General features: G+C 46.0%; 2 protein-coding genes across 2 annotated transcripts in view; both read right to left on the bottom strand.

Moving 5' to 3' along the window:
- The window catches only part of LOC311350726 (uncharacterized protein), a 78,583-nt gene that overhangs the window by 13,838 nt on the left and 44,667 nt on the right, over positions 1-20,078 (bottom strand). The window lies entirely within an intron of this gene.
- Positions 311-16,884, bottom strand: LOC311350078 (NLR family CARD domain-containing protein 3-like; the record flags this gene model as incomplete). Its single annotated transcript, XM_084470115.1, has 9 exons — positions 311-560; positions 937-1,110; positions 2,388-2,561; positions 3,879-4,052; positions 5,339-5,512; positions 6,579-6,752; positions 6,972-8,763; positions 16,109-16,233; positions 16,808-16,884. 9 exons carry the CDS (start codon positions 16,882-16,884, stop codon positions 311-313), a joined length of 3,114 nt encoding a protein of 1,037 aa, XP_084326241.1.

The following is a 20,078-nucleotide window of genomic DNA, read 5'->3' as shown; positions in this document are numbered from 1 at the left end:
TGAGTGAACTCGATAGTAGGCTAAATTACCGGCGAACCAAGCTACCGTCTCTAGCCTTCTCTCTGAAGGATGCTACAGTGTCCTTCAGCCGCACACTTTGCAGGCAGCCAGGAGGGACTACTTTTTTGTATTCGTTTAAAAAAATGCTTTTCCGACTTTCTCGCTTTTTCAAAATTGAGGGTGTCTATGACTTTCATTTTGCCATCAGTTGCCAACAGTTTTATAAAAGCAATAGACCATGACAGGCTGTGTGTTCTCATTATACCACAGTAAAGGGGCGTTGTCCCCTTTGCTGTGGTATAATGAGCGATCAGTGGAACGGTAACATGTTCCACTGATCCTTGTAGGAGACATTGTCCCTGAGTGGTGAGCTGTCCTCTCCATACCTGAGAGTGTCCAGTCTCCAGCGTGGATCCTTCAGTCCAGCAGAGAGCAGCGCAGCTCCAGAGTCTCCTGGGTGATTGTAGCTCAGGTCCAGCTCTCTCAGATGGGAGGGGTTGGAGCTCAGAGCTGAGGCCACAGAAGCACAGCCTTCCTGTGTGACCAGGCAGTAAGACAACCTACACACACAAACACACACACACACACACACACACACACACACACACACACACACACACACACACACACACACACACACACACACTCAACACATGTTGAACCATTGTGTAAAAATGTCTTGATAACAGGGAACAGACCAGTGTAAATGTATGGGGAGAGTCAACAGCTATTCAGTCTATGGTCAGAACATCCAAAATATTTCCTCAACAAAAAAATGTAACAAAGAACTTAAATTTAAACAATAATTTACACACTGAATAACTGAATAATATAACATAAATCTTATATCAACAAAAATGGAGACTTGATATCAGTCAAATGTCTTCTGATTTGGAACCTTGTTTTGTAACTGTTTGCACATTATGTAAAACTGACCTGAGAGTGTCCAGTGTACAGTGTGGACTCCCCAGTCCAGCAGAGAGCAGCTTCACTCCTGAATCCTGCAGATCATTGGTACTCAGGTCCAGCTCTCTCAGACTAGAGGAGTTGGAGCTGAGAACTGAGGCCAGAGCTTTACAGCATCTCTCTGACAGATGGCAGCCAGTCAGCCTTTAAACAATATGCAGTTGTTAATTAGTTGTTAATTATCCATAAATTATACATCTATAATGTTTTATGAATGATGAAACAACTGGAAAATGTGTCTTCAAAGAAACTTTTTAAGAAGAGTCTGTTATTCTACTTTAGGGCTCTACACTCACACAAACAGACAGGAACATGTTACTCTTCAGAACATTTCTAACAGACAGTTAAACTACTGTCTGTTAAAAAATATTCACATATTCAACTACCCCTAGTTGAATATGTAATCTAAGACATTTTTAATTTTTTTAATTTAAGACATCATCGCTAGATCGTTGTTTCACACTAACAGTCAGTACCTCGTCCCTGGTCCCTCCTAGTGTCTACATTGTTGAGTCCTTGGGCTCCGTCACTCGCCCTAACAATCTCCTCCCTGTACAGTGTCACCGACCCCTCCCCTGTCTGACTACCCTCCTGTCACCGACCCCTCCCCTGTCTGACTACCCTCCTGTCACCGACCCCTCCCCTGTCTGACTACCCTCCTGTCACTGACCCCTCCCCTGTCTGACTTCCCTCCTGTCACCGACCCCTCCCCTGTCTGACTACCCTCCAGCCTTCAAGCCCCAAGTCCCTCCTTTACATATTTGTGTCCCTCAGTAAAGACCCTTTGATTTACTGTCTGTCAGCCTCACTCTGTGTGAGCATTTGGGTCCACTCGCTCTACTTCCCCTTAACAGCTGCTCGGACGGAGCTTCACAGAGGAGGGGGGTGCCCCTCGGTCGTGACGTCAGACTTCCTCGGTAAAGGTCTGACGTCACGTAAAGAACGCCACCTGCGTTCAGCAGAGTGGAACGTTCACGGCGTGTTTTGGGGAGGATAGTAAAAACATAGGATTTTACCCCTTTTCTCTCTAAATTGGGGACTTATTCCAGTAACAGAGATACAATGGCATGGATTACTATATTGAAGATCATATAAAACATATTAAGACTCGTTAAATAACAAAAACAGCACATTTATTTTTGCCATGAAATCTTATCTCAGAATTCTGTGATAATTAACACAGTAATTCAGAAAAAAAGACAGGCTTATTATTCCATAAAAACTCAGAATTCTGAGTTAATTATGTCATTCATTCAGAAAATCAAGAACATAATTCATTTTCTCAAGTGAATTTCCAAGTATGTCAGGTGGCATGCATACAATGATTACGTCTAGGCTTGTGACAACTACTACACTATTTAAGAATCAGCTGAATGTCTGCTGATAGTAAAATGTTATTATGCACATTGACTAAAACTGACCTGAGAGTTTCCAGTGTACAGTGTGGACTCCCCAGTCCAGCAGAGAGCAGCTTCACTCCTGAATCCTGCAGATCATTGGTACTCAGGTCCAGCTCTCTCAGACTAGAGGAGTTGGAGCTGAGAACTGAGACCAGAGCTTCACAGCATCTCTCTGACAGATGGCAGCCAGTCAGCCTTTAAACAATATGCAGTTGTTTTAATTATACATCAATTATACATCTATAATGTTTTATGAATGATGAAACAACTGGAAAATGTGTCTTCAAAGAAACTTTTTAAGAAGAGTCTGTTATTCTACTTTAGGGCTCTACACTCACACAAACAGACAGGAACATGTTACTCTTCAGAACATTTTTAACAGACAGTTAAACTACTGTCTATTAAAAATATTCACACAACTAACCCCAGTTGAATACGTAATTTAAGACATTTTTAAGTCATACAATCATCTCTAGATCGTTGTTTCACACTTAACAGTCAGTACCTCGTCCCTGGTCCCTCCTAGTGTCTACATTGTTGAGTCCTTGGGCTCCGTCACTCGCCCTAACAATCCCCTCCCTGTACAGTGTCACCGACCCCTCCCCTGTCTGACTCCCCTCCTGTCACCGACCCCTCCCCTGTCTGACTACCCTCCTGTCACCGACCCCTCCCCTGTCTGACTACCCTCCTGTCACCGACCCCTCCCCTGTCTGACTACCCTCCTGTCACCGACCCCTCCCCTGTCTGACTACCCTCCTGTCACCGACCCCTCCCCTGTCTGACTACCCTCCTGTCACCGACCCCTCCCCTGTCTGACTACCCTCCAGCCTTCAAGCCCCAAGTCCCTCCTTTACATATTTGTGTCCCTCAGTAAAGACCCTTTGATTTACTGTCTGTCAGCCTCACTCTGTGTGAGCATTTGGGTCCACTCGCTCAACTTCCCCTTAACAGCTGCTCAGACGGAGCTTCACAGAGGAGGGGGGTGCCCCTCAGTCGTGACGTCAGACTTCCTCGGTAAAGGTCTGACGTCACGTAAAGAACGCCACCTGCGTTCAGCAGAGTGGAACGTTCACGGCGTGTTTTGGGGAGAATGGCAAAAACATAGGATTTTAGCCCTTTTCTCTCTAAATTGGGGACTTATTTCAGTAACAGAGATACAATGGCATGGATTACTATATTGAAGATCATATGAAACATATTAAGACTCGTTAAATAACAAAAACAGCACATTTATTTTTGCCATGAAATCTTATCTCAGAATTCTGAGATAATTAACACAGTAATTCAGAAAAAAAGACAGGCTTATTATTCCATAAAAACTCAGAATTCTGAGTTAATTATGTCATTCATTCAGAAAAAGAAGAACAGAATTCATTTTCTCAAGTGAATTTCCAAGTATGTTAGGTGGCATGCATACAATGATTACGTCTAGGCTTGTGACAACTACTACACTATTTAAGAATCAGCTGAATGTCTGCTGATAGTAAAATGTTATTATGCACATAAACTGACCTGAGAGTTTCTAGTGTACAGTGTGGACTCCCCAGTCCAGCAGAGAGCAGCTTCACTCCTGAATCCTGCAGATCATTGGTACTCAGGTCCAGCTCTCTCAGACTAGAGGAGTTGGAGCTGAGAACTGAGGCCAGAGCTTTACAGCATCTCTCTAACAGATGGCAGCCAGTCAGCCTTTAAACAATATGCAGTTGTTTTAATTATACATCAATTATACATTTATAATGTTTTATGGATGATGAAACAACTGGAAAACATCTTCAAAGAAACTTTTTAAGAAGAGTCTGTTATTCTACTTTAGGGCTCTACACTCACACAAACAGACAGGAACATGTTACTCTTCAGAACATTTTTAACAGACAGTTAAACTACTGTCTATTAAAAATATTCACACAACTAACCCTAGTTGAATATGTAATTTAAGACATTTTTAATGTATACAATCATTGCTAGATCGTTGTTTCACACTAACAGTCAGTACCTCGTCCCTGGTCCCTCCTAGTGTCTACATTGTTGAGTCCTTGTGCTCCGTCGCTCGTCCTAACAATCTCCTCCCTGTACAGTGTCACCGACCCCTCCCCTGTCTGACTACCCTCCTGTCACCGACCCCTCCCCTGTCTGACTACCCTCCTGTCACCGACCCCTCCCCTGTCTGACTACCCTCCTGTCACCGACCCCTCCCCTGTCTGACTACCCTCCTGTCACCGACCCCTCCCCTGTCTGACTACCCTCCTGTCACCGACCCCTCCCCTGTCTGACTACCCTCCAGCCTTCAAGCCCCAAGTCCCTCCTTTACATATTTGTGTCCCTCAGTAAAGACCCTTTGATTTACTGTCTGTCAGCCTCACTCTGTGTGAGCATTTGGGTCCACTCGCTCTACTTCCCCTTAACAGCTGCTCAGACGGAGCTTCACAGAGGAGGGGGGTGCCCCTCAGTCGTGACGTCAGACTTCCTCGGTAAAGGTCTGACGTCACGTAAAGAACGCCACCTGCATTCAGCAGAGTGGAACGTTCACGGTGTGTTTTGGGGAGGATAGTAAAAACATAGGATTTTACCACTTTTCTCTCTAAATTGGGGACTTATTCCAGTAACAGAGATACAATGGCATGGATTACTATATTGAAGATCATATAAAACATATTAAGACTCGTTAAATAACAAAAACAGCACATTTATTTTTGCCATGAAATCTTATCTCAGAATTCTGTGATAATTAACACAGTAATTCAGAAAAAAAGACAGCCTTATTATTCCATAAAAACTCAGAATTCTGAGTTAATTATGTCATTCATTCAGAAAATCAAGAACATAATTCATTTTCTCAAGTGAATTTCCAAGTATGTCAGGTGGCATGCATACAATGATTACGTCTAGGCTTGTGACAACTACTACACTATTTAAGAATCAGCTGAATGTCTGCTGATAGTAAAATGTTATTATGCACATTGACTAAAACTGACCTGAGAGTTTCCAGTGTACAGTGTGGACTCCCCAGTCCAGCAGAGAGCAGCTTCACTCCTGAATCCTGCAGATCATTGGTACTCAGGTCCAGCTCTCTCAGACTAGAGGAGTTGGAGCTGAGAACTGAGACCAGAGCTTCACAGCATCTCTTTGACAGATCACAGCCAGTCAGCCTTTAAACAATATGCAGTTGTTTTAATTATACATCAATTATACATCTATAATGTTTTATGAATGATGAAACAACTGGAAAACGTGTCTTCAAAGAAACTTTTTAAGAAGAGTCTGTTATTCTACTTTAGGGCTCTACACTCACACAAACAGACAGGAACATGGTACTCTTCAGAACATTTCTAACAGACAGTTAAACTACTGTCTATTAAAAATATTCACACAACTAACCCCAGTTGAATACGTAATTTAAGACATTTTTAATTCATACAATCATCTCTAGATCGTTGTTTCACACTTAACAGTCAGTACCTGGTCCCTGGTCCCTCCTAGTGTCTACATTGTTGAGTCCTTGGGCTCCGTCACTCGCCCTAACAATCTCCTCCCTGTACAGTGTCACCGACCCCTCCCCTGTCTGACTACCCTCCTGTCACCGACCCCTCCCCTGTCTGACTACCCTCCTGTCACCGACCCCTCCCCTGTCTGACTACCCTCCAGCCTTCAAGCCCCAAGTCCCTCCTTTACATATTTGTGTCCCTCAGTAAAGACCCTTTGATTTACTGTCTGTCAGCCTCACTCTGTGTGAGCATTTGGGTCCACTCGCTCAACTTCCCCTTAACAGCTGCTCAGACGGAGCTTCACAGAGGAGGGGGGTGCCCCTCGGTCGTGACGTCAGACTTCCTCGGTAAAGGTCTGACGTCTTATTTCAGTAACAGTGATACAATGGCATGGATTACTATAAGATCATATGAAACATATTAAAACTTGTTAAATCACAAAAACAGCACATTTATTTTTGCCATGAAAAGAATTCTGAGAAAATTAACACAGTAATTAAGAAAAAAAGAGCGGATTATTATTCCATAAAAACTCAGAATTCAGAGTTAATTATGTCATTAATTCAGAAAAACAAGAGCAGAATTCATTTTCTCAAGTGAATTTCCAAGTATTTTAGGTGGTATGCATACAATGATTACGTCTAGGCTTGTGACAACTACTACACTATTTAAGAATCAGCTGAATGTCTGCTGATAGTAAAATGTTATTATGCACAATAAGTAAACTGACCTGAGAGTTTCCAGTGTACAGTGTGGACTCCCCAGTCCAGCAGAGAGCAGCTTCACTCCTGAATCCTGCAGATCATTGTTACTCAGGTCCAGCTCTCTCAGACTAGAGGAGTTAGAGCTGAGAACTGAGGCCAGATCTTCACAGCATCTCTCTGACAGAAGACAGCCACTCAGCCTTCACACAAACAGACAGAAACATGTTAAACCATTTTAATTTATACATGAACAAAGTAACTGTCTCTAAATACTCAGCAACACTATACTTTGATTAAATTTTAGTGTATTGTAATACAAGTCCTTAGAGCACCTACAAAGATGTTTTGTATATTATAATAACTTGTATATTGTAATATTATGTATATTGTGTTGTAAAACATGTTATAAGTGAACCTACAAAGCTGTTTTGGAGGCTTTGACCACTGGCAGCAGCCTCAGAAGACCCTCCTCTGAAGCAGAGTATTTCTTCAGGTCAAACACGTCCAGCTCCTCTTCTGATGTCAGTAAGATGAAGACCAGAGCTGACCATTGAGCATTCGAGAGAGATTTTCTGGAGAGACTTCCTGATGTCAGGTACCGTTGGATCTCCACTACTAGAGAACGGTCGTTCAGCTCATTCAGACAGTGGAACAGATTGATGCTTCGCTCTGGAGAGAGATCTCCCTTTATCCTCTTCTTGATGTAAGACACTGAATTCTGATTGGTCTGTGAGCTACCTCTTGTCTGTCGCAGCAGACCTCGTAGGAGACTCTGATTGGTCTTCAGAGAGAGGCCCAGGAGGAAGCGGAGGAATAAGTCCAGGTGTCCGTTCTCACTCTGTAAGGCCTTGTCCACAGCACTCTGGTAGAGGAGATCAGATTTATTTCTAATAAGAGTAGACCACCTGGATGGTTGATCTTCTGAGAGCAGATTGACACCAGTGTCGATGAAGGACAGAAAGACATAAAGGGCAGCCAGAAACTCCTGGATGCTCAGATGGACAAAGCAAAACACCCTGTCCTGGTACAGCCCACACTCCTCTTTAAAGATCTGGGTGAACACTCCTGTGTACTCTGAGGCTGCTCTGATATCGATGCCACACTCTGCCAGGTCTGCCTCATAGAAGATCAGGTTTCCTTTCTCCAGCTGGTTAAAAGCCAGTTTTCCCAGAGAAACAATGATCTTCCTGCACTCTGAACTACAGTGTGTATCAGCTCTCCCATGATACTTCATGTCCCCCTGTATGGACTGAACCCTCAGGAAGTGGATGTACATTTGAGTCACAGTCTTGGGCATAACTTCCTTTCCCTGGGTTAATTTGAAGATGTCCTCCAGAACTGTAGCCGTGATCCAACAGAAGACTGGGATGTGACACATGATGTAGAGGCTTCGTGAGTTCTTGACGTGGAAGATGATTTTGCTGGCCAGCTTCTCGTCTCTGAATCTCTTCCTGAAGTACACCTCCTTCTGTTGGTCGGTGAACCCTCTCACCTCTGTCACCATGTCAACACACTCAGCAGGGATTTGATTGGCTGCCGCAGGGCGTGTGGTTATCCAGATGCGAGCAGAACGAAGCAGGTTGCCCCTGATGAGGTTTGTCAGCAGCATGTCCACCGAGGTGGACTCTGTGACATCAGTACAGATCGGGTTGTTCTGGAAGTCCAGAGGAAGTCGACACTCATCCAGACCATCCAAGATGAAGACAACTTGGAACCGGTCGTATCTGCAGATTCCTGTTTTTTTGGTCTCAATAAAGAAGTGATGAAGAAGTTCCACCACGCTAAACTTTTTTTCTCTCAGTAAATTCAGCTCTCTGAAAGTGAGGGGAAATATGAAGTGTATGTCGTGGTTGGTTTTGCCTTCAGCCCAGTCCAGAGTGAACTTGTGTGTTAAGATGGTTTTACCAATGCCGGCCACTCCAGTTGTCATTATTGTCCTGATTGGTTGATCCTTTCCTGGTAAGGGTTTAAAGATGTCTTCACATCTGATTGGTGTTTCCTCCCTGGCTGGCTTCCTGGAAGCTGTTTCAATCAGTCTGACCTCATGTTCCTTGTTGACCTCTCCACTGCCTCCCTCTGTGATGTAGAGCTCTGTGTAGATCTCATTCAGAGGTCTTGACTCTCCTGCTTTAGCGATTCCCTCAAACACACACTGGGTCTTCTCCTTCAGATGAGACTTGATCTTATGTTGGCACTCAGCAGCAACACTTTCTACATTAGAAAACAAAATAATTGATGTATCAAATTAGTACTCCTGCTTTTTTACTCTTAGTGCCCTGTTTAAAAATAATGATCATAAATCTAAATCTGTTTTCAAAATAAGAGTATCTTACTCCTCAGTGTGTCAGCCAGCTCCTCCAGCTTCAACTGCTTCATGCAGAGCAGTGTGATGTCTTCCACTCCCTCTCTGGCACGCCTCCTCTGCTCCTCTTCCTCACCATCCACCTCCTCCTCCTCCCTCTGGCTCTCTGAGCATTGTGGGTAATCTGGGTAGAGAACCCTCCAGAGCTTCTCCACCTCCTTGTCTAAAAAAGCGTGTGCGTTCTCCTTGATCCGCTGGAACAGAACAAACATCAATGAGAACTTTACTGTGTTTTAATGCTTTAATGTAACTAACTGAGGACATCAGAAGCGTCTGTCCTGGATTCACGTCCTGCTGGTCTGAAGAGGGAAGCCTGGAGACTGTTAGCTCCAGGAGAGATGTTGTTCACATGTCATTCATGACTGAACTCAGTGTTGTACATTTACACACCTTCAACTCTGTGTGTTGCTGCTGTACAGACGGACCACTGGGAACCTTTGACCTCCTCTGGTGTCTGTGGAGAACACACACACACAAACACACACACACACACACACACACACCCACACACACACACACACACACACACACACACACACACAGTCCTGTTTTTTATTGCAGAATAACTATGTCATATTGGTTGAGATGAGATGAGATTACTGACTGTTGATGTACAGGCTCCAAAACATTTTGTTTATCCTGAACTTGTTCCTTTATTTATACATGAATCAATTTATCTATACCTTTTATTCTTCTCTTACATGGAATTTCATTCAAAATAAACTTAGGAATGCTAATTTAGAACTACCGTGTTGACCTGAATATAAGACAATCCAGGTTTCTTTCCTGGAATTGCGCCTAAAAGAGTTGGGTTGTTTTGTATTCGGGGTCTAGACAACATTCCGTCTTCCTGGTGATGAATGCCTTTCATTTGACCGACTCCTTGTGGTTCCATGCTGCTTCCCTTTCCCCGTAGGAGCTGGGCCCTAACAGTTACCGTACTTTACATCTCTACATCTTAAAAAAATATTTTTCCAGAAACGTCTCTTTAAAAAGTGGGGGTCGTATTTTGTCTTTTATCCAAAGAGACTTGTGACAGAAAGTGAGTGAGCTGGAGGTACGAGGAGCAGGGTCCTCTTGCTGAAAGACGTCAACTCCAGTAGTACTCAGGCTGAAGAACAACTGATCCATATTCTGATGACAAGCCGGGGGAGAAACAGTTCTGATGAACTCAGATATGGGTCAGATATCAAGTGGTCTGTTTCATCGTCTGTTTGAAACTCCTACCTCTCCTCTCTGGAGGGGCGTCCATCTTTAAACACAACAGGTAGAACCATAGAGCGGTCACTCTTCAAGGAGACACAGCTGGGTCCAGAGGAGTCTGCTCTCTCCTGCTGCTCTGGGCTTCAACACACACACACACACACACACACACACACACACACACACACACACACACACACACACACACACACACACACACAGAGCAGGTGAACATCACTATAAACACTGCTCTGATTATTGGATGTGAACTCTAGAGAGACAATTCTGAATCAACAGAGTTTGAAGGTCCACAACTATTTATTTTCTCCTGCCTTGTTGCATCTGATCAGTACCCTGGAAATCCAGAGTTCTCGCGAGAGCACACTTTGAATTTGCTCAGCAAGTCACTCTGGGAACGAGCAATATAATCCCTCTCCGATTCCCCTCTCCCAGCACATTAACCCATCACATCGGTGTATCTGATATAGACGGGCCAAAAGCGCTGCTGTTTTACCGATCGGATACGGCGAGAGTCTTATCTATTGGTTAGCTCCGCTGGTCTGGATACGTCACCCCTTGTATTCTTCTGATTGGTCGTAGTGTTATCCAATTGCGTTCAGTGATATTTTCAAATTAGCAGGAAACCGGTGGATTGCCCTCTCCGGGTAGGAAATGAGTCCTTAGCCCAAGTGAAGGAGTTTAAGTACCTCGGGGTCTTGTTCGCGAGTGAGGGTACGATGGAGCGTGAGATTGGCCGGAGAATCGGAGCAGCGGGGGCGGTATTGCGTTCGCTTTACCGCACTGTTGTGACGAAAAGAGAGCTGAGCCGCAAGGCAAAGCTCTCGATCTACCGGTCGATCTTTGTTCCTACCCTCACCTATGGTCATGAGGGGTGGGTGATGACCGAAAGGACGAGATCGCGGATACAAGCGGCCGAGATGAGTTTTCAGTCATCCGGGAGGAACTCGGATTAGAGCCGCTGCTCCTTTGCTTAGAAAGGAGTCAGTTGAGGTGGTTCGGGCATCTGGTAAGGATGCCCACTGGACGCCTCCCTTGGGAGGTGTTCCAGGCACGACCAGTGGGGAGGAGACCCCGGGGAAGACCCAGGACTAGGTGGAGAGATTATATGTCAACACTGGCCTGGGAACGCCTCGGGATCCCCCCGTCAGAGCTGGTCAATGTGGCCCGGGAAAGGGAAGTCTGGGGCCCCCTGCTTGAGCTGCTGCCCCCGCGACCCGACCCCGGATAAGCGGACGACGAGGATATTTTCAAATACATGCTTGGGGCCGCCCCTCGAGTTGGGCCATTTTCATTACGCGTTGCCAGACCCTACAGCTTTCTAGAGGTGGGTCTGGATTTCCAGGCTATCTGATCAGTAGAGTCTGATAACAACCAACTGGTCTGGTTTCATCGTATGTTTGAAACTCCTACCTCTCCTCTCTGGAGGGGCGTCCATCTTTAAACCCAACAGGTAGATCCATAGAGCGGTCACTCCTCATGGAGACACAGCTGGGTCCAGGGGAGTCTGCGCTCTGCTGCTGCTCTGGGCTTCAACACAACACACACACACACACACACACACACACACACACACACACACACACACACACACACACACACACACAAAGATCAGGGGAACATCACTATTAAGAACACTCTGATTATTAGATGTCCAGAGTAGAGTCAGGTGGTGGTGTCATGATGTATCACTGCTGAGCTCTGAGATGGACAACAGTCACAGACAGTGAGAGATCCTCTTCTTACCTCTTAGCTTTGCTCTGGCGGCCATGTTCCCCAGACAGAGTGGTCTTAGAGGTAGGACCCCCCTCCTCTCTCTCCTCTCTCTCCTCATCCATAGTAGACTGGAGACCTGGACACAAACACAACTACATATTGTTCCTCTGGTCATTCAGCGTTTGGTTATTCTCTGCTTTTATAGAACCTGCTTATCAGTGGTGGACTCGAAAAAATAAAAAAGGGCGCATTCTGCACAACATGGGGCCCTACCAGCGCGCAAATAAGCTATTATAGAGCATTTTTGATGTATTCCTGTGTAATTGTTTTTTGTCCAAGGATGCAATTCTCTTTTTCTGTCAGCAGAGGTCGCAAGGGGACATTCTGAAGTGAATAAGATTGATATCTATAGGTAGATATAGATAGATATATAGACACACAGACAGATAGACAGCTAGACAGACACACAGACAGCTAGACAGACAGACAGACACACAGACACACAGACAGATAGATGATAGATGGCCTACACATCCATCCAAATAGTCTTTTGTCTGCATCTATACTGTAATAAACTCATTTGAAACCCAAGTCATTTGGTTGAGAAACACTGGCATGTCTTGTCTTGTCTTGTCTTGTCTGGCTTGTCCTGGAAGCACAGCCTGTCAGCCTAAATGGCAAAAACTCAGGTGTCAACTGGGAGTACAGAACTACAATGGACTACATGTTCTCTCTCTCTCTCTCTCTCTCTCTCTCTCTCTCCCTCCCCCCCTGTCTCCCTCTCTCTCTCTCTCTCTCTCTCTCTCTCTCTCTCTCTCTCTCTCTCTCTCTCTCTGTTTTTTTTTGTTATATTGTTTTACTGACTTACTGAATGTCAATGCACATTGTACTGTATGCTGCAGTATAACCTACAAAATAAACTTGAACTTGTGCAATTTTCAAAAGATAGATGGCCTACACATCCATCCAAATTGTCTTTTGTCTGCATCTATACTGTAATAAACTCATTTGAACCCCAAGTCATTTGGTTGAGAAACACTGGCATTTCATAAAAATAGGATACATTTCGCCTCTCATTCAAATGACTTAGGCCTCTTGTGGAGCTTGTAGGTAAAAATGGCTTTACTGACTTCCTCTTGACGTTTAGACCACACCCCCATCCCCAGATCTGGCCCTCTTCCTCACGCACAATGACAATACTGACAATGAGATTAATAATACAATTGAAATGATCATTATAATATTATTAATAATAATAATAATAATATAAACATATATAATAATGACTCAATAATAATAATAATAATTGTAACAGATATCATAATAACAATACAATTGAAACAAAATACTTATAAATGTATTATAATTATTCGTAAGTCGTAATAGTATTAATGATATTAAACATAATATTCAAATCCTTATTTGATAAATAGTTTGAATAAAGATGAATACATTTTTCATGCAAGAAAATGTCGACATACGAACCAATTAATTAACAATGTGAGAAGTGTCAAGTAGACCAAAGTTTACAAAGCAGTAACATTACATTACATTACGTTTTCATAAATATAACCTATGAATTATGATATGACGGAGCGTGGTGACTACAGTACCTCGTCTTCTCCCTGCTGTGATGAAGAGCTCAGCACCAAACCGTCCAACACAACAACAAGGAAAGGAGGATGTGAACCAACCAGTTGGACCAGTTCCCCTCCCAGTTTAAACTCCTGTCAGACTAACCTCTTATTGGCTGCTGTTCCATAACTTCACTCAGTGATGAAGAATAACCACTTTATTAAAATAGGAACGATGGACAGAGCTGTGATGTCTAGAAGCTCAGAGAAATACAAAGAGACACTTGATGGTTCAAACAGCAGGTAGAGACACTCTGATGCATCGCCTCACACGTCCTCCTCAGTTACAGAAAATAAATACCAGGACTTCATGAACACTTTACCATACATTAATGAAACATTCATTAACATTAGTGAATTAACTAACATTTAACTAATGGTATAGTAACTATTAATTCACAGTAGTAAATGCAGTAATAACCATTATTATAGCATGGGGAACTAAATACACATTGCTCACATGTGTATTTAGTTCATATGGACATTGTTAGTAAACATGAACACCATAATTAAATTATTACTATTCATTAACTGTTAATGCTCATGACTGCATTAACTAAAGTTAATTAATGGTTAATTAATGCACCCTTATTGTAAAGTGTTCCCATGAATTCCATGAAGAGATAAATGTAGATAATGTAGAGAATAGAAACACGTGACCTAGAGAAGGCCTCTCCTGTGTTCCAGGTGATCAGTACAATCTCACAAAGATCTAATCCTCACCACACGTCTTCTTCCTCATACCAAACCTGTGGCGGCCGCGCCTCCATTCATACCATCACTCTGTTGATCTCAAACACAGCGAGACGGTGGCTGACCTTCACCTCAATGGGTTTTCATTGGAAAAGCATTTTAAACACAGAAGGTTAAAACAGTACAGGTTTATACCGGTTTAGTTATCTTCTTCACTGTTTCTGCTCATTATTAAGAGTAAGAAAGGAAAAGACTAGACATAAAAGATAAATGTAATAAATAAGTGATAATGTCGAATGTTCATATCCGGTCTGCTCTGGTAGGGGTGAAGTTCCACTGATTATTAACTGAATGTATTCAATAATGTGATAAAGGGTCCATAAGGGTGGCAGGTCCATGTTGTCTGATTCCTATGTGCTGGTCTGTATCTTAAGGCTGGAGTCGGTTTCTCCCTGATGAAGATGTGTCTCATGGTGTCAGGCGGTCGTTAGGGCGGTTCCAGCAGCAGCTATTTCCTGGTGAGGCCTTCTCCTGACTGGCAGCCAAACTCATTTACATAACACATACCTCCTCTCGTTAGGAACGGTTTGGTTGGCATCAAGAGGTGCCAGTAACACGCCCTCTTGTGATGTCACAGTCTCCTCCCTCCTACTAGACGTTTTGTAGGTGTTGAGAGACGGTGACATCACCAGAGGGCGTGTCATTGGAGGACGTACATCCTCTTTTCAACGCTACCTCACTGTCACTTTAATGCACTGCAGAATGTATGCCAATGTGTGTGTGGGGGTGTGGGAGGGTAGAGGGGGTTTCTGTGTATAGCTCATGTTTCATGTTGTATATTCTTTTTACAACTATTTATTTCATAAAGCACCAAGAGGACTGCCATCCAATTTCATTGTGTCCTGTGCAATGACAATAAAGAATTATATTATTCAATCGTTATTAGGTGGCTACTTAAAAACTACAACCTAAGATGGCTGCCGCACAAGAAGGATCCGGAATGACGGCGTTGTGTTTTTAAGAGTGAAACTACAACATCCAGGATGTGTTGGTATAAAGAAGAGACACAATTCAACAAGGAACAGTGACACACAAATATATAAACATCACATCCACAGGGTTGCCAACTTTTGGTTTTTGGCCGGAGTGAGACTCTGCTACTGGTCCAACTCTTTAACCAGTAGGCCACGGACGCATTAACTGTTTTAGAGACGGTGTTTTGGGGCTTTGTTCTTGGCCCCACAATAAATTAATTTGTGAATCTGTGCGTGATGTAGTGACATCAACTGCCCCCCATTAGGATTAATATAACGCGTTGATGATTTCCCAATCTAAAGAACTAGAGGTTTGATGTCTATATCTCGCATTTTATCATTCCATTATCAGGCTTTACAAGGAGAAAGGCCGTATGTTGACCGTTGTGTGTTTGTCTCCCCCTAGCGGTCACTGTTGGAACGCAGCCCCCAAAAAACACATCCGTCTCTAAAACAGTGAATGCGTGCATTTGTCTCCTGGTTTCTCCCGTTGTCCCGTGTTATCCACCCCGTTGTCTCATAGTAATATGTCATGTGTCACCGGTTGTGTTTGTCCGCAGACTTGTGTGGTTGTCTGCGACGAGGGAAGAACGACCCAGAGACACAGGACCTGCTCTCACTCTGGTCCTCTTTATTCTGGTACAACATGACGACGCACACGTTGTGTCAACAGTGTGCGACTGAAATCATGTGTTCAGACCCCCAGCTTAGATAGATTTATCTTCTTCTCTATTTTTGACTGATAGAAAAATACATTCATACGTACATTCTCCATCAAACATGTGATGGTATAGTGGTGAATTACAGGTCATTTCCAACATGTTTAACGAGGCCTACCTGGTACACAACGATGACACACACAGCGTGTCTGTTTTCTTTGCGGGAATCATTTCTACGTTTCAGATGCAGGAGTGAGGCTGAAGACAGCGAGGCCGACTCAGAGCAGGGTTCCCGCTGTGGGTCCAGCGCTCTGCACAGAGGCTGCTGAGCGCTGACAGAGGGCTGACGTCTGAACACCGAGCTGGAGTCTGGGATGGGACCCCATGAGGGACGGGGACACAAGGGTCCAGCCCCCTGGCCGCGCACAGACCCCCTGTTGAGGGGGAGCCCGCCTCCAGACCAGGACTAGGACCAGACCAGGACCAGACCAGGAGGAGGACCAGACCAGGAGGACCAGACCAGGAGGAGGACCAGACCAGGAGGAGGACCAGACCAGACCGGCCACTCCCCTCTGGGACCACCCAAACTTCCCACTGTGTGTGTGTGTGTGTGTGTGTGTGTGTGTGTGTGTGTGTGTGTGTGTGTGTGTGTGTGTGTGTGCGTGCGTGTGTGTGTTCAGCTTTTATTTAAGGGTGAGATATTATACCCCCCCGACGGCCCCGTGGGCCCCCCCCGGGGCCGAGGCCCCCGCCACAGGGGCTTCTCGGGCGTGGTCTCCGCCCAGCCACGCCCCTTCCTCCCCGGCTCCTCCCCCTCTGACGAGGACGGCGGCGGCGGCGGCGGCGGGGGGCGGGGGGGGGGGGGGGGGGATGAAGGGCGGGAAGGCGGGCCGCTCCGGGCGCGCTCAGTGCGAACACTGCGGCGAGACGTTCTACCCCTCGGCCAATCGGAGGGGCCGGTGCCAGGACGCGCCGGACGCGGTGGGCGGCGGCGTGCGGCGGGTCAGCTGCATGTGGCCGACAGCATGCTGCACCACCGCATGTCGGACCCCGAGGGGGACTTCTCGGACCCCTGCTCCTGCGAGGGCGGGGGCGGGGGCGGGGCCCGGCGGGGGCCGCGCTGGCTGGCCCTGGGGGCCCTGGGGGCCCTGTCCCTGGTGGCGCCCTGCCTGTGTCTCTACCCCCCCCTCCATGCCTGCCACCGCGCCGCCCTGGCGTGGGGCTGCTGTGGGGGGCGCCACAAGGCGGCCAGCTGACCCCCCCCCCCCCCCCCCCCCTGGTTTACAGTCTGGCCTCCAGCGGGGAAGCGGACGGACACGCGGACGCCACAACAAGACAAAAGGAAAAGCTGTTTCTGTTGTCGTTGTGTTTTACAGATAAGCTAGCGCCGGGTCAGACATCAGAACGCTGACTCCTCCCCCCCGTCCAACCAGAGGACGGTGTGTGTGTGTGTGTGTGTGTGTGTGTGTGTGTGTGTGTGTGTGTGTGTGGACAGTTATATAATTAAATCAAATGAAACAAATGTTTTACATCAGAATGGAACTGAGAAATATACAGAAGATACAAATATGAGTAGAGTGAGAGGGAGTGAGCTAGGGTAAAGGCCCTCTCTCTCTCTCTCTCTCTCTCTCTCTCTCTCTCTCTCTCTCTCTCTCTCTCTCTCTCTCTCTCTCTCTCTCTCTCTCTCTCTCTCTCTCTCTCTCAGTGTGTGGTGGTGGACGAGGGCGCCCTCCAGAGGAGCCGGTGGGAACTGGCGTCTCGCGACACCATCAGAGAGACCACCCGACCCTGTCCTCGGTGCAGGGTCCCGGTGGAGAAGAACGGTAACGCAACGCAACGCGACGCAACGCAACTCAACGCAACGCAACGCGACGCGACGCGACGCGACGCAACGCAACGCAATTCAACGCGACGCAACGCAACGCAACACAACTCAACTCAACGCAACGCAACGCAACGCGACGCAACGCAACTCAACGCGACGCAACTCAACTCAACTCGACTCATAAAGTGTGTGTGTGTTCCAGGAGGTTGTGTGCACATGGTGTGTCCCAGGGCGCAGTGTTCCAGTGAGTGGTGCTGGGTCTGCTCGGTGCCCTGGAACAGAGACTGCATGGCCAACCATTGGTTTGGGTGAAACATTAGGACACGCCCACAAGTCAGCCACCTCTCAGAAGAGAAGACACGCCCCCCCAACGATGAACAGACACGCCTCCGGCTGTGGAAGGACACGTCTTCAACTGTGACAGGACACGCCTCCAACACTGACAGGACACGCCTCCAACACTGACAGGACACGCCTCCAACACTGACAGGACACGCCTCCAACACTGACAGGACACGCCTCCAACACTGACAGGACACGCCTCCGACACTGACAGGACACGCCTCCAACACTGACAGGACACGCCTCCAACACTGACAGGACACGCCTCCGACACTGACAGGACACGCCTCCAACACTGACAGGACACGCCTCCAACACTGACAGGACACGCCTCCAACACTGACAGGACACGCCTCCGACACTGACAGGACACGCCTCCAACACTGACAGGACACGCCTCCAACACTGACAGGACACGCCTCCAACACTGACAGGACACGCCCCCTACAGACCCATCCAGGTCCTGTTCCAGGTCCTGTTCCAGGCTGTGTTCAGGTCCTGTTCCAGGCTGTGTTCCAGGCTGTGTTCCAGGTCCTGTTCCAGGTCCTGTTCCAGGCTGTGTTCCAGGTCCTGTTCCAGGTCCTGTTCCAGGCTGTGTTCCAGGTCCTGTTCCAGGTCCTGTTCCAGGCTGTGTTCCAGGCTGTGTTCAGGGTCCTGTTCCAGGCTGTGTTCCAGGCTGTGTTCCAGGCTGTGTTCCAGGCTGTGTTCCAGGCTGTGTTCCAGGTCCTGTTCCAGGCCGTGTTCAGGGTCTAACCGGGGTTTTAAAACTAGCTTCAGAGCAGTGAATAAGATAATCGTTTATCTTCAATGTGACTCTTTTTGGTGTTCAAACACATATAGAAACATACAATCTTACGACATGTGGGGATCATTAAGTTAAGGAGTTAATTCCCGTGACATGAGTGTGTGTACAACCTAGTACCTAGTGGTCTACCTAGGGACTCAACTCGGACTCAACTTGATCAACAGGGACTCAACTCGGACTCAACTTGATCAACAGGGACTCAACTCGGACTCGACTCGTGTGAGCAGTGGACTCGACTTGAACACTGGAGACTGGAACCAGACTTGGAGTCAAGGCACAGTGACTTGACTACAACACTGATATGCGTTGATGAATAAAAGTTGAGATTGTTACTATAAACATCCTTACTGTACCATATATTGTTGTTTCTCTTTCTTCTCACAAATAAAACTTAATCACTGGCTGAGAGGTTCAGCCTCTTTTCTCCACAGCTTAACTTTTTTTTTTTGGTATTGTTGAGATATTCGATTGATTGCAGATTGTAGCTCATAAATAGTATATATATAGTATATATATATATATAGTATATAACTATATATATATATATATATATATATATATATATATATATATATATATATATATATATATAGTTATAGTATTGATATTTTATAATTCCAGTACATAAAACATTTTTCATATTAAAACAAAAGAGACAGCAAATTACGAAATCAGAGATGATTTGATTTCTTGATTTCTTGAAGAGCTACAGGGCTCACCGACGAGACAAAGCCAGAACAATTCAATTGTATCTGTAGCCCTGAATCACCATTACAGCCTCAAAGGGCTCAACAGGCCAAACATTAATGACCTGACCCAAGCCCCCACACGGCCAACAAGAAACTCCCTTAATGAGCACCGAGGAAATCTAGGGAAGAAACGCCGAGTGGGGGATCCCTCCTTCCAAGGATGGTCAGCAGTGCAGCGGGAGCCATAATTGACATACAGGCCAAACATTAAACTGATGATGGGGTGCTGGCCGGTTAACGCTGACCCTGACCCTAACCAAGGTCGTTCAGACTTGCGGACAACGTCCAAGGGGCCGGGGTCCCGAGAGGCCTCCCTTAGTGGGGCAGCAGCCAGCACAGCAACCGGGATCGATTAAAAACACATCTATTAAAAAGAGCAGGTAAAATGAATAAAAAGAAGGGGGAGAGATCCACACACACACACACACACACACACACACACACACACACACACACACACACACACACACACACACACACACACAC

Source organism: Micromesistius poutassou, assembly GCF_964030765.1.
Source record: "Micromesistius poutassou genome assembly, chromosome: 7".
Lineage (NCBI taxonomy): Eukaryota > Metazoa > Chordata > Actinopteri > Gadiformes > Gadidae > Micromesistius > Micromesistius poutassou.
The sequence above is the reverse complement of the archived record's forward strand: the minus strand, read 5'-3'. Positions and strand labels throughout refer to the sequence as shown.